At 36.7% G+C, this 13,203-nt stretch overlaps 1 protein-coding gene across 2 annotated transcripts in view; it reads left to right on the top strand.

Moving 5' to 3' along the window:
• The window catches only part of TBL1XR1 (TBL1X/Y related 1), a 175,759-nt gene that overhangs the window by 136,000 nt on the left and 26,556 nt on the right, over positions 1–13,203 (top strand). For both annotated transcript variants that reach the window (XM_060099147.1, XM_060099148.1), the window contains exons 4-5: positions 10,348–10,493; positions 12,620–12,842. In XM_060099147.1, the coding sequence (XP_059955130.1) occupies positions 10,348–10,493; positions 12,620–12,842 (369 nt within the window). The remainder of the gene's footprint in view (positions 1–10,347; positions 10,494–12,619; positions 12,843–13,203) is intronic.

Raw genomic sequence — 13,203 nt, 5'->3', positions numbered from 1 at the left:
TCTGAAAGAGTGTCATCCAGTGATTAAATATTATCAAAAGTCTTAAAGTTGCTTATGTTCTCAGAGGACATCTTTCTAAATTTCATGTTTTAAGGTATTTTATATTGCAGTAAACATAAAGCAAGAATAATATTTTTTTTTACAAAAAACTTTGTATGGTAGACTGATATTTATCTTATTAAGTCTGTGTAATTGTGAACTGTGTTCCTAGTTGTGCTTTGTGTATTCTTTAGAAAACTTTATACTTTACAGTCGTACTGGTGATGAAGTATGATGTTAAGCCACATCTCTAAAAATGTGAACACCAGTCCCTTTATAAAATTGGTAACTTCCTGTTTACATTATGTTTTATAGGGGAAAATCAGACTACACTGATGACATTTTTTTTAATACAGAAGTGACTTTATTATGGGTTTACATTGTAAAATAACATTGTCTTCCAGCAAATTAAAATATAAAACAACTTGATAATAGTACATGGTTGCTAATTATTTACAAACTCACTTTAAAAACTCAAAATCGAAGATTGTGCCATTTTCCCCTAAATCTAATTCTGGTTCTTGAAATCTTTGATTATGTTGAAATTGTTTTCTCCTGCATGAACTATTAATACAAAGTTTTCTCATTCAAATATAACTTTTTAAATAATTTTTTATAGGCAAGGTCACAACATAAATTTGCTTTATAAGCTTGAATATATAGTACACACATTTGAAAAGTACATGTTTGTTATTCTCAACACTCAGAACTTTGTATTAGGCAGTGGTTTCCATCATATTTGCTCTGGCAGTTGTTTCTTAAAAGTCTTTAATTTTTTTGTTTTCTCCACACAGAGGGAGAAATGACACCCCTACCCCCTCATATCTCTGCTTCAGAAAGACTCTGAAACTGCAACAACCAAAATGATAAACTACTGAGGAAAAAAGCCCACTCAAATTGATAGGTTCCAAATTCCTTAACTCAGCTATTTCAGACTAATTTTAGGTGTGAATAGCTCATAAGTGGTATTCTTTCATGCCAGATATGTCCGATTTATGATTTTTTAAAACATAATTGCTGTAAACGTGGGCAGTACGCAGCCTTCGTATAGGTTCTGATAGGAATAATTGAGTAAATTTCCCACTTTGCCTTATTAAATTACACATTATCTTATACTGCGTAATGTGGTGAATCTGGTGCTCATTTGAAAAGGAAGGAGGTACTTTTCAGAGGAGCTTGTGTTTTGAAGACTGTTGGGGAACGGAATGAGAAGTCAGCATAGTAGTACTTCCAGTTTCCTTTTCTGGCCCTGTCACAGAAAGGATGGACGCAGTAAGAAGGTCAGAGATAGAGGGTGTGTTCCAGGGAGAGGGAAGGGGACCTGGTAGCACTGATGACATTTTGACTTTGCTCCACTGGTGGGTTGACATGCTCCAGGTGGTTCTTAGGCTCTATTAAGTTTGAAAGCCACTGGTCTGTGTTAGTTGTAGGACAGTTAGAACTTGACAAGAAAGTGTTGCATGTCCACAATATCTTTTTTTTTTTTTTTTTTAAAGAAGATGTTGGGGGTAGGAGTTTATTTATTTATTTATTTATTTTTGCTGTGTTGGGTCTTCGTTTCTATGCCAGGGCTTTCTCTAGTTGTGGCAAGCGGGGAGGCCACTCTTCATTGCGGTGCTCGGGCCTCTCACTATCGCGGCCTCTCTTGTTGAGGAGCACAGGCTCCAGACACGCAGGCTCAGTAGTTGTGGCACACGGGCCTAGTTGCTCCGCGGCATGTAGGATCTTCCCAGACCAGGGTTCGAACCTGTGTCCCCTGAATTAGCAGGCAGATTCTCAACCACTGGGCCACCAGGGAAGCCCTGTCCACAATATCTTGAAAGAAAAATTATATTTAGTAAGTATATGAACTAAAGTAGAAAGCCTGAAATGTACATATTGAGGTTTGGAGTGTGAGAATATCTCCTAAAGAGGGAGGTGCCCCTAAAGTGGTGTATTTTTATTTGTAGGCAAGGTTTAGCAAGAATGATGAGGCATGTTTATGACATAAAGGATACCATGAGACATTCATTTGAAATTAATTCCAGAGATAAGAGGAAAGAGTTTAAGAAACATCCGTCAACTCAGGACAGGTTTCAGATAGAGCTCGGAATCTAACCCATCTTAACACTTGCCACTTATGATTCTGATCTCTAATTATACATAAAAATGGCCACTTTTGTAGTGGATTGTAGTTTTTGGAATCACCTAGTCCAGTAATTCCTTCTCTGGGTTGTTTTGGGGATTCAGTATTTATTTATCACTGTAACTTAAAAGAATTTCATACTCTTACGGAGAATTAGTTGTTAAATAACTAAGAAAAAATGATGTAAATTACTTTCAGGCCATAGTTATTTCACTTGAAAGATTTAAAACAATGCAGAAGAAAGTAGAATCTTAATATTGCTACCTTCCCTCTAAAAGAGGCTGAATCGGATTAGGAGATAGGAAGAAAAGAAGTATTTACAGCAAGAAAGTATCTGTGCCAAGACATTCAAAGGGCTTGTTTGTAAAGACCTGCCACAAAGGAAAATAAAATTTCCTTCCTGCTTGTCTCATTATCTGAAAAGTTCTCAGAAAGTCTAAAAACACCTTATGAGGGGCTTCCCTGGTGGCGCAGTGGTTGAGAGTCCGCCTGCCGATGCAGGGGACGCGGGTTCGTGTCCCGGTCCAGGAAGATCCCACATGCCACGGAGCGGCTGGGCCCGTGAGCCATGGCCGCTGAGCCTGCGCATCCGGAGCCTGTGCTCCGCAACGGGTGAGGACACAACAGTGAGAGGCCCATGTATGACAAAAAAAAAAAAAAAAACACCTTATGAAAGTGTTGTTCTTTTTTGATAAATGTGTGATTTAGAAATAATGTTTCCAGTAAGAGCGTCTCATATTCTCTGCAGTGTTTAATGTTGACTGGACTGTGGTATCCATCTACAGAAGAAATAAAATCACTTAAATTGTTTTAATCTTAAATACTTTATACTGTGTACTAAATCTTCTATTACGAATATTATCAGCACTAGAAAATATTACCTGTTAAAGGTACCCCCCCGCCCCCAGATACATAACTTCTCAGAGCTCCCCATTTTCTCATTCATAAAATTTGTTACTTGTTGGAAAAGGACTATAGTGTGATAGCCTCAAATGTTTTATAAACTTCTCTTTGAAATAAGCCATCCTTCCCTATTCATTAAAATTAATTAAGAGGAAACTTTATTTATTGTGGGATGGTTTTACTGTATTGGAACTTTTGTCTTTCTTATTTTTATCTCTAGAAAGTCACCCTAAACATATTACTTTGGTTATCATCATCATTTTGCACTATTATGAATTAGACTTTTCATATTTAATACATATTTCCTGGGGAATAAAATTTGTTATTCTTTTTTTCTTTTGAGATAACTTGGAAATTGAGTGTATTTGACATGTAGTACTGTAAGTAATGATGGATTTGATTCAGTATGCTCCCTTTAATTAGCATTCACCCAAGGCCATTAATAATTTGATTGCCCTAACAACTCCTGTCTAGCAACCATATGCAGAATAAGTACTAAGTGGTACATACTATAGATAGTTGTATATAACAGAACCTGATGCAGTGTTAATTTTAGAAGAGCTAAGCTGGTTTGCATCTGTTAAATTTTCCTTCCCCCCATCTGCTCCCCCCTTTGTGTCACTTGACTCTCCTGTAGTTATTCACAGGTTTTTTTTTTCCTAAAGAAACTGTTCCTGGCAATTATTTGTGAACTTTGTGGCACCCGTCTTTCTTGTTACTTTGTTTAAGATGAAATTTTATTTTGCTTAAATTATGTATTTGGTTTAGGGGAGAATTCTGGATTCTAGATTTAACTGTCATCTGTTACATGTTTAGGAACTCAGTAACATATTTATGGTGAACTTGAATGTTGAATGCTATGAAACGGTTGCATCTTATGATTGAAAACTAACTGGAAAATGCAAAAACAACATGTGCTTGTTACTGAGTAATTTTCTAGATTGTGATTCTGAGTACTGTTATTTTTTAAAATCCTCATGTTTTTAGAACTAAGATTCATCTTGCCATGTAGTCTCCATTTATGAGAAGGTGATGATATATGTAGGCTTAAAGCATTTGCTTCATGAAAGATCATCTTGTCTCTACTGCACCCCACTTCTCTCCACTGTTTCCTAATCATTTCAAAGGGATATTGTGTCTCCTAGGAAATAGGCCTTGTACCACACCACTTCTTCTGACATGATGCTTACTTAAAATGTTATATTTGTTTTTAAGATCACACATCAAACACACACTTAATTTGGAAATCTAAACATGATCATAGTGGGCACAAACTAATCTGAATGTTTATGTATAACATTAAGGTTCTGATTTATAACACCAGAGAGCCCATTCATTTGTCTTTTTCATTTAGTGGCTTTGTATTAACCCAGACAACGGACAGTAAAATATCAGCAATAAAATGACAGTGTAGTTTCTCTTGACTCAGAACTGGGCTAGATAAACATTCCTTCCTACATAAGCCCTGCTGGTGCCATTTATAAACAGATTTTTACAGCAGGCTGGATGGAGTTAGGTTAAACTGGCTATCAGTAATGTGCCTCTAGCCGTGAAGAATGGGAGTGGGGGGAGCTCAGCATCTGGTATGTCCACCGTGAGTCTTTCTTTCAGTTTTTATGAGTAGATGGTCAGTTACAAAAGTGTAAGTAGGTATATAGTTTTGCTTTATAATAAAATAAAATATGCAGTAACATTGATTTGACACACAGAGTTGTTTTATACATGACTCCTTAGCAACAAACAGCAAGCAGTTGTCATAAATGCTGGTAATTACTATAATTTTATACTTCCAAATCAGTTTTTCTCTTCTTTTTGTAAGCTGACTATTTTTTGCTGATAAAGGAAATTCCTATTACACATTCCTACTGACATACTTGTTAAAAGACAAAAGTGCTTTAATAGTTGCCAAACAGAGAACTTGTTCAATCTTAATAGTAATCTTTTTGTTTTTTTAGGAATAGCCAGCGTAGCAAGGGTATAAGGAAACATAAATTGCTGATGGCATTATAAATTTGTACAATTTTTTGGAAAAGGAATTTGGCAATCATGAACTTCCTTTAAAATGCTGATGTCCCCTTCTACTTTTGAGGGACTCCATCCTAAGGAGAAAAAGATATATGTGTGTATATATATATATATATATATATATATATATGGCAAAAGCCTATACACCTAGATATTTGAGGTAAGAGTCTTTTTCAGTAGTGAATATTGGGAAAGTCCAAATGTCCAGCCATAGGATGAATAATTTACTAGCTAAGTTCATTTATTGGCTGAATATTATGATAATAAAATTATTTCAGAAAATATAATTCATATCAAATGTTCATAGTTATATAGATATATATTTTTTAAGGGCACAAAACTGTATAGCCAGTGTATTGTGCTGGAAAGAAGGAAATAAAAACTTTTTTTTTTTTTTTTTTTTTTTTTTGCGGTACGCGGGCCTCTCACTGTTGCGGCCTCTCCCGTTGCAGAGCACAGGCTCCGGACGCACAGGCTCAGTGGCCATGGCTCACGGGCCCAGTCACTCCGCGGCATGTGGGATCTTCCCGGAGCAGGGCACGAACCTGTGTCCCGTGTATCGGCAGGCAGACTCTCAACCACTGCGCCACCAGGGAAGCCCGGAAATAAAAACTTTTTAACAGTTGTATTTGGGTTTTGGTATTGTAATTTTTTTCTTCTTCTTCTTCTTTTTTTTTTTTTTTAAGTGCTAGGTCTAACTCTTCAACATATGAGGTCCCCTATAGCATTTTTTCCTCTACTTCTTTTTACCTTTTCTAAAACCTCTTTAAGCATTTAAGTAGGGAACTTTTTATAGTAAACAAAGCTCTGGGTCTGTAGGACAGAATTGGAAACAGATTTGGGGGCAAGGGAGTGTTGTGGTGATGGAAGCAGGGATATAACTTTCTGGGCTTTTCTGACCTGAAGCTTAAAAAGGACCTTGGATAAATCAGATTTTGCTTCCAGACCAGGGCACTGTGCTGTGATAGTAGTTAAGCTTTGCATTTCCCCGCCCCCCCAGACACCCACTTGTTCAGACACCCTATGCCATAACCGTGTTCAGGGCCCCTTTTCATGGTCCTGTATTCTCAATTTGCAAAGTAGACAGGCTCTAGAGGACTTGACTTCCCTTTGAGAATATAATCCCTGTCATCCCAAGGGAAAGCACTCCTGAAACAAGCAATATGTAGAAAATGGTTGTCTTGTGACCTCATTTCTTACATGGGAACAGTGCATGGTCTCAAGGGTAACTCCACATAGACCCCCTACCACTGCTGGTCTTTATCACTGAATGTCACTGAAGTACTGTATACTGAGCTTTGTGGTTTTCAGCCTTACTCCTCTCTGGAATTCCTTTTCTACCTCCCAAATCTTAATCACTCTAGTGAATGTGTAGAATATTTGATTACAAAATCTTTATACAGAGTATTATTTATATCAGATTTGCTTCTACCCCTGGAAAGAAGGGATGCTGTATTAGGCAAGCAGGCTAGACTTCAGCATTTCACAGATTTAAGTTGATCCTTTTTGCCTTTTACCATGTAGATCAAAAGTTGTCCCTGAAAAAGTATTGCCTGCATATATATTTACAGATAAATGCAAATAAATATATTTTGGCATAACCCTGGTTCAGGTTTTAGTTTCTCAAGGGAGATTTAAGTCGTATGTTTTTTCTGGATGCATAGATTTCCTGATGTGCTAAGATAAATTATAGTAGAATTGCATTCTGACTTAACAAATGTTTTTTGAGCGCTAGTATAATTAGGTGACATCTAGTTTCCCAGAATTGAAAGATTACTAGACATAAACCCCATCCTCAGGCAGCCCAGTCTCTTAGTCATATACATACACACAACCCGTAGACGCTATACATATACAAGTTATAGGATTAGCATAGAAGAGAATGATCAATCCTGGAGCAGCAGAAGGAAGGACTTCACCTCTATTCACATAGGAGGAAAGAGCACAGGAACCCATAAGTCCCAAAGGCATGAGATAGCACAATATATTCTGGGTGTTACCTTGTAGTTGGCAGTCACTTGAATTTAATGTGCATTGGGAAGAGTGGGAGGGTGGAATTGGGGAGATGAGCCTGGAGAGATGGGTAGGGTCAAGATTACAAAAGTAACTGTGTGCCACACTTAGGAGTTTGGCCTTGATTATGAAGGCCAAAAGGATCATTGAAAGTACTCAGGAAAGGAGTGGTATGATCAGTTTTTTTGGTTTGTTTTTAAACATACTTTGTTTTTTAAAATCTATTTATTTTATTTATTTATTTTTGGCTGCATTGGGCCTTCGTTGCAGCGCGCAGGCTTTCTCTAGTTACGGCGAGTGGGGTCTACTCTTCTTTGCGGTGCGTGGGCTTCTCATTGCGGTGGCTTCTCTTGTTGCAGAGCATGGGCTCTAGGCACGCGGGCTTCAGTAGTTGTGGCTCGCAGGCTCTAGAGCGCAGGCTCAGTAGTTGTGGTGCACGGGCTTAGTTGCTCCGTGGCATGTGGGATCTTCACGGACCACGGATCGAACCCATGTCTCCTTCATTGGCAGGTGGATTCTTAACCACTGCTCCACCAGGGAAGCCCAGCATGATCAGTTTTTGTTTTGCAAGTAGTAGTCTGGCTATAGTGTAGCAAGCGTACTGGACTGGGGAAGAGAGGAAAGGAACTTATGACAGCAGTAGTCCAGGCAGAGGATGATAGGGGACTAAATTCCACATTCTGGAACAAAAGGAAAGCTGATGACAGGGACCAGAGAGGGAGGATTGATAGGATTTGGCAAAATGGTGGAATGCCAGGGGCTGAGGTGGAAGTTTAGGATGACCTTCAGGTATAGCAAAGTGTAAGGTGAGAAATTTCTAAGGAAAAAGAAGTTCTAGGGAGGGAAAGAAGAAGAGTAGTTTTGAACATAATGATTTTAAGCAGTTGTGTAATGCTGTAACTAGAAATAAAAAGTTATAGTGGAGTTCAGCATGTATTTAAGCAGAGCATTTAAGTATGGACCTTCTTTAGGGTAAACATTAGCAATAAGTGCCAAAACAGTGCTAATGACTGCTTTAGGGTTATTTTCTTGCTATTTGAGAACATTCTAAGCACATACGTAATAACTTGAGATGGCAGTGAGCACCTGATCTCACAAAACAAATTTGGGATATAGGCAACATTCCAGCCAAAAATTGACATCGTTCTACCTGCAACTCTTAGGATATTCTTTGACATAAGTTTGAACTCTACCATCTAATTAAACAGGGTTAAATGTAATTAATGATTATTTAAATTGTACTTAGGAGTTGGAGTATAGAAATCACAGACACTGTTACAATTTAGAAGGCTTATGAAGATCAAAATAACTTGCTAATAAAGTGTCTTACTGTTTCATGCACTACCGATGCCACTTTCTAATACCCTGAGATGAAACAAGAACAATGATGCAGTCTTTTATTTTTTGTTAATAAACAGGAGCTCACTCTGCCTTAACTTTATCCTTGACCATATTCTAACTGTTCAGTAGGACTGGAGAACGCCGTGGTGACGGCCATGGTCCCTGAATGAGTCCTTATTGTCTATGTGACTGTTTTCACATCTGCTAATTCAGATAATAAAGTAATAAAAGTATATGTGTGTGCATGGTATAGGCCCTCTATAAGTGGTATCATCTATCTTGAAGTCTTTTTAAATCCCTAAGCCACTTGGCTGTTTAGCTTTATTTTTCTATTTATGATCTACTGCAGAATTTATTTGGGGAGGGATATGAAATTGAGAACAGGAGTCTCCAACCTCACTGCTCATGGATTTCACTGCTGTATCTCTCACCCTTTCTCCCCATCCTTCCCAGTCTTTTTTCTCAGCTTCCTATCCTGGTGATCTGGAGTCTACTCACGCTCAAGTAGTTGTGGGTTTCCTGACAGGGACAATGCAAAATGGTGCATTTTTTATTTGTATGTTTCTTAGCCTTCCTTGTGAGCTCAGGTTAAGTTGCAGACTGTACATGCGTTTAATAATGATCTTGTCTGTGGGCGAAATCAAGAAGTCAAAATTCAAGTCTTAAAGGTAACATCTTTTTACTTCTCACTATGGGTATTTACAGGAATGGTTAGGTGTCCCAAAGAGGTAAGGAGCACCCCTAAGGAAAATCAACCTTGATGTACTTTGGCTCTCTATTAACCAATTAAAGTTTCTCCTAACCACATGCTATTTGTGAGCCCACAGTATTTTATTATAGACTGTTCGTAAGTGCCACAAGGAGCCTGAGAGTGGGAGCACAAACTGGAAAAAGACACGGACTAAGCACTAAACAGCTAGGCTAGACAGGCTAGATAACACATTATATGGATTAAATTAGTTTAACCAAGACCCAAATAAGCCCATGTTCATTTACTTTATTTAGTATGAAAGTTTCTTAACATTCTGTACAGATGTAGAATTGAATTATTTAAAATACATTAATGACAGTTACTATTTAATGATAAGCTCTGCAGAGGATGATAATGTTGGTAAAGAAAATAACCACCCTTGGGTCTATCAGTTTACTAGAATTTTACTTTTGAATTTGGACTTGACTTTAGTTAAAAAAAATCAAGGCCAACGTAAAGAGATTTTTGTTATGTGAATGTTTTGGTTTAAGTATTTCAAATTAAAATTAAAGAATTGTTGTTGGACAATCACATTGGATTTTCACTGGCCAACTCTTCATTTTCTAAAGCTTTCATTTAGATGGGTTATTACTAAGTAGCAAAGAATTAGTAACATTTTTTTAACACTTAATCATACATACAATGAAATTTAAGCATACAAATTTGTTTTCATTATTAAATTTCAGTTTTCATTCCTTATAGTAGTTTGCTTTTAATTTCCTACATAGTTTTTAAAAATAACCTGCAAAATACTGAATTTATAAGGTGTGTGATGATTTGTATGTAGAAATTTAAATATACTACAGAAATATTAAATGTCAGTATACCTTGGGCTAAATTATCTTGAGTGAAGCAGTTGAGTCACATGGTCTACAAAGGCCTTTTTCCAGTTTTAAAGTTTGATACTATTTGTTGAGGAAAATTATGTGCCACCATTATGTAATTAAGGTGAAAAGGAAAATACATAAAGGTAAACTTGTTTGGATTTTGATACTTACTTTGTTTAAAAACATATTTGACCTTAGCTAACAGTCTGGGATTTCAGATGGGTGGAATGTGATTCTGAAAGACTGTAGAGGTCTTTCATTTGTGTCACATAGCATGTTGCCACTTGGAGAATAAATTGTTATACCTTTTCTTTTGCTTTCAGGATTTTCTCATTCAGCGTTCACCTTTGGTATAGAAAGCCATATCAGTCAGTCTAACATAAATGGTGCCCTCGTCCCGCCTGCTGCATTGATTTCTATCATCCAGAAAGGTCTACAGTATGTAGAAGCAGAAGTTAGTATTAATGAGGTAAGGAAGACTTAGTTCAAATACTGATTCTTACTCCTAAATGTTTCCTTCAGTATCTGATATCTTGCTTACTCATTCATTATCTGACTTCAGCTTCACCAGGTAAACAAGATTGAAGGGCATTATTCCTAATGTGGTGGTCAGGTCATACAGCCAAGGCATGTTGGCTCCCAACTGTAAGAGCCATTATCTTACTTCTCTTTACATGGTTTTTATAAGTATACAGTAAGAAATAATTTTCTTTAAAATAAGAAAATTGTGCTGTGGCATACTGAGAGCATAATTGATTGAGAAATTAGAAATTCTCAGGTTATTTGGTTATAACTGATTTTGGAAGGAAGTTTATAATTAAAGACAACTCTTGATACTATTACCTAGGTCTGTATGGTATAGGCAGTTTAACTCATGCGTCAGCCAACTATGACCCATGAGCCTAATCCTGTCTTGCTCGTTTCTGTAAAGTTTGCCTGGGACGCAGCCATGCTTCTTCATTTTCGTAGTATCTGGCTGCTTTTGTGCCACAGTGGCAGCATTGAGCGGTTGTGACAGAGACCTTACGGTCTGCAAAGCTCAGAATATTTACTCTCTAGTCTTATACAGAAAGAGTTTGCAAACCCTGGTGTAGCTGAAAATTTTCATATGTGGTCAGGATTTATGATAAGTGGAGCTTTTTTTTAGCTTATTTTCATTTCAGAGATTAACATATCCCCCTTTCCTTATGCAGGTATTTTAAAAACTGAAGCATCCATGGTTTCTACATCACTATTTATTACTATAATTATATAGTCTGTTAAATTGATTATTTTTTCGTTTCCTCATCTCTATAACTGAAAAATCCACTAATACTAAATTAAAAGTGTCCTCATTGTCTTTTAGCACTTCTCTCCCAACAGTATCCTTTATTGCAGAGGATGATAAACAATTTGTACCAGTGGCCAGAGATGAAGTCTCATTTTTTCTGAAAATTTTTTTGTAGATTTAATATAGTACTCCACAATGTAGCTGTATTGGTTTTAATATTTTTAAGTTACTTATAAGTTTAAGTACTTTCTCCTACTCCTCAAATACTCCATTACAATTGGCAGTTCAGAAAGATGTGCTGTGTTTTGTAACTCGGAGCACCCCATCACACTGCTGTAGATTATCAATAGTGCATGTTCACTAGCTTAAGTGAGCCAGGCTTCACATGTGCATATTCCTATCTAATATGCACTGTTTCTATTTCTGACTTGCTCTGTATCTGTGTCTCTTCTTGTGCTTGCTGAAGAACTCATTTTGAACTTCCGAATATCAGTGAGAGGAGCTTTGGAAAATTATAGCAACTTGATAAAATTAAAGAGCATTAGCCTGTGAGTTATGGCGGTACTTCTCAAATGTTAGTGTGCATAATACTCCCCCAGAGAGCTTGTTAAAACAGGGATTCCTGAGCCCTTCAGAGATTTTGATTCTGTAGGTTTGAATCTACATTTATAACAAGTTACCAGGCGATGGTGGGAGTGTTGGTCTTTTGATTGTACTTTCAATAGCACCAGTTAACAGATTCCAGCTGCCGTTGACTAGCTGTGGAACTGCAAGTCTTTAACCTTGTGGTGCTCATATTTCAACATTAGTAAAATGAGATGCTTGTATAACGTAATATCTGATGTATATTTCTGTTTTAATATTTTAATCAAATGACAAGAAACTTTTGAGTTCAACGAAGCTATTTTAAAAGTTTTTAGTTTTAAAGAAGTATTGAATATTACTAAAATGTGGCACCAAATCTCTTATCATTGTATGAACTATTCCATATTGCTTTTGACTAAAAGAACTTTGGAATATAATTAATAAGCCTTTTTTTTATCATACACGCCTACTTTTTTATTTCTTTGAAAATTTCAGCTTTAATCTGTGCAGCATTTAACAATATGAACTCTGTGAGGAGGATTTAAGCAGCTGTTTGTGGTGCATCTTGTAGGTTCCTTCTTCCCTCCTGATTCCTTTCCTTCTTACATGCATTCAGAAAATTATCTGAAAGTATTTTTTCTTGGAATGAAGATTTCCATTTCTGCTGTTGACTTCTATGAATACAAATTACTCTAAATGTGTTACCTTTGATTTTTCTTCTCACAATTTTTCAAATCCAGGATGGTACCTTGTTTGATGGTCGACCAATAGAGTCTCTGTCACTGATAGATGCCGTAATGCCTGATGTAGTACAAACAAGACAACAAGCTTACAGAGATAAACTTGCACAGCAACAAGCAGCAGCTGCTGCAGCTGCCGCAGCTGCAACAAACCAACAAGGATCTGCAAAAAATGGAGAAAACACGGCAAATGGGGAGGAGAATGGAGCACATACTATAGCAAGTGAGCTGAGAGAAGAATTTTTTTAAGTTCCTTTGCAGAAAAAATATTTGCCTTATGGGGATGCCTCATTTTAGCTGAAATAACATTATCTATTTCATTTTTGCAACTTGTTCCCCTAACTTTGTATCACACAATTCAGATTTTTAATGCCTAAAGCTCCATAAGGCTGGATTTACTTTCATGAATTTTATTTTCTTTTTAAAATATTTAGAAACCATTTTTCTATTGTTAAGTGAATGTCATATCTGCATTTCATTTCTAAGTATAATCTGTAACACTAGTCATTAACAAAAACAATGAAGCTTTGACATGGAGATATAAAGGCAACTGTGATGTTATATGAATGATACCAGCAACCCCT

The sequence above is a fragment of the Mesoplodon densirostris genome, chromosome 5 (assembly GCF_025265405.1).
Source record: "Mesoplodon densirostris isolate mMesDen1 chromosome 5, mMesDen1 primary haplotype, whole genome shotgun sequence".
NCBI classification, from domain to species: Eukaryota; Metazoa; Chordata; class Mammalia; order Artiodactyla; family Ziphiidae; genus Mesoplodon; species Mesoplodon densirostris.
This window is presented reverse-complemented; position numbering and strand designations above follow the sequence as displayed.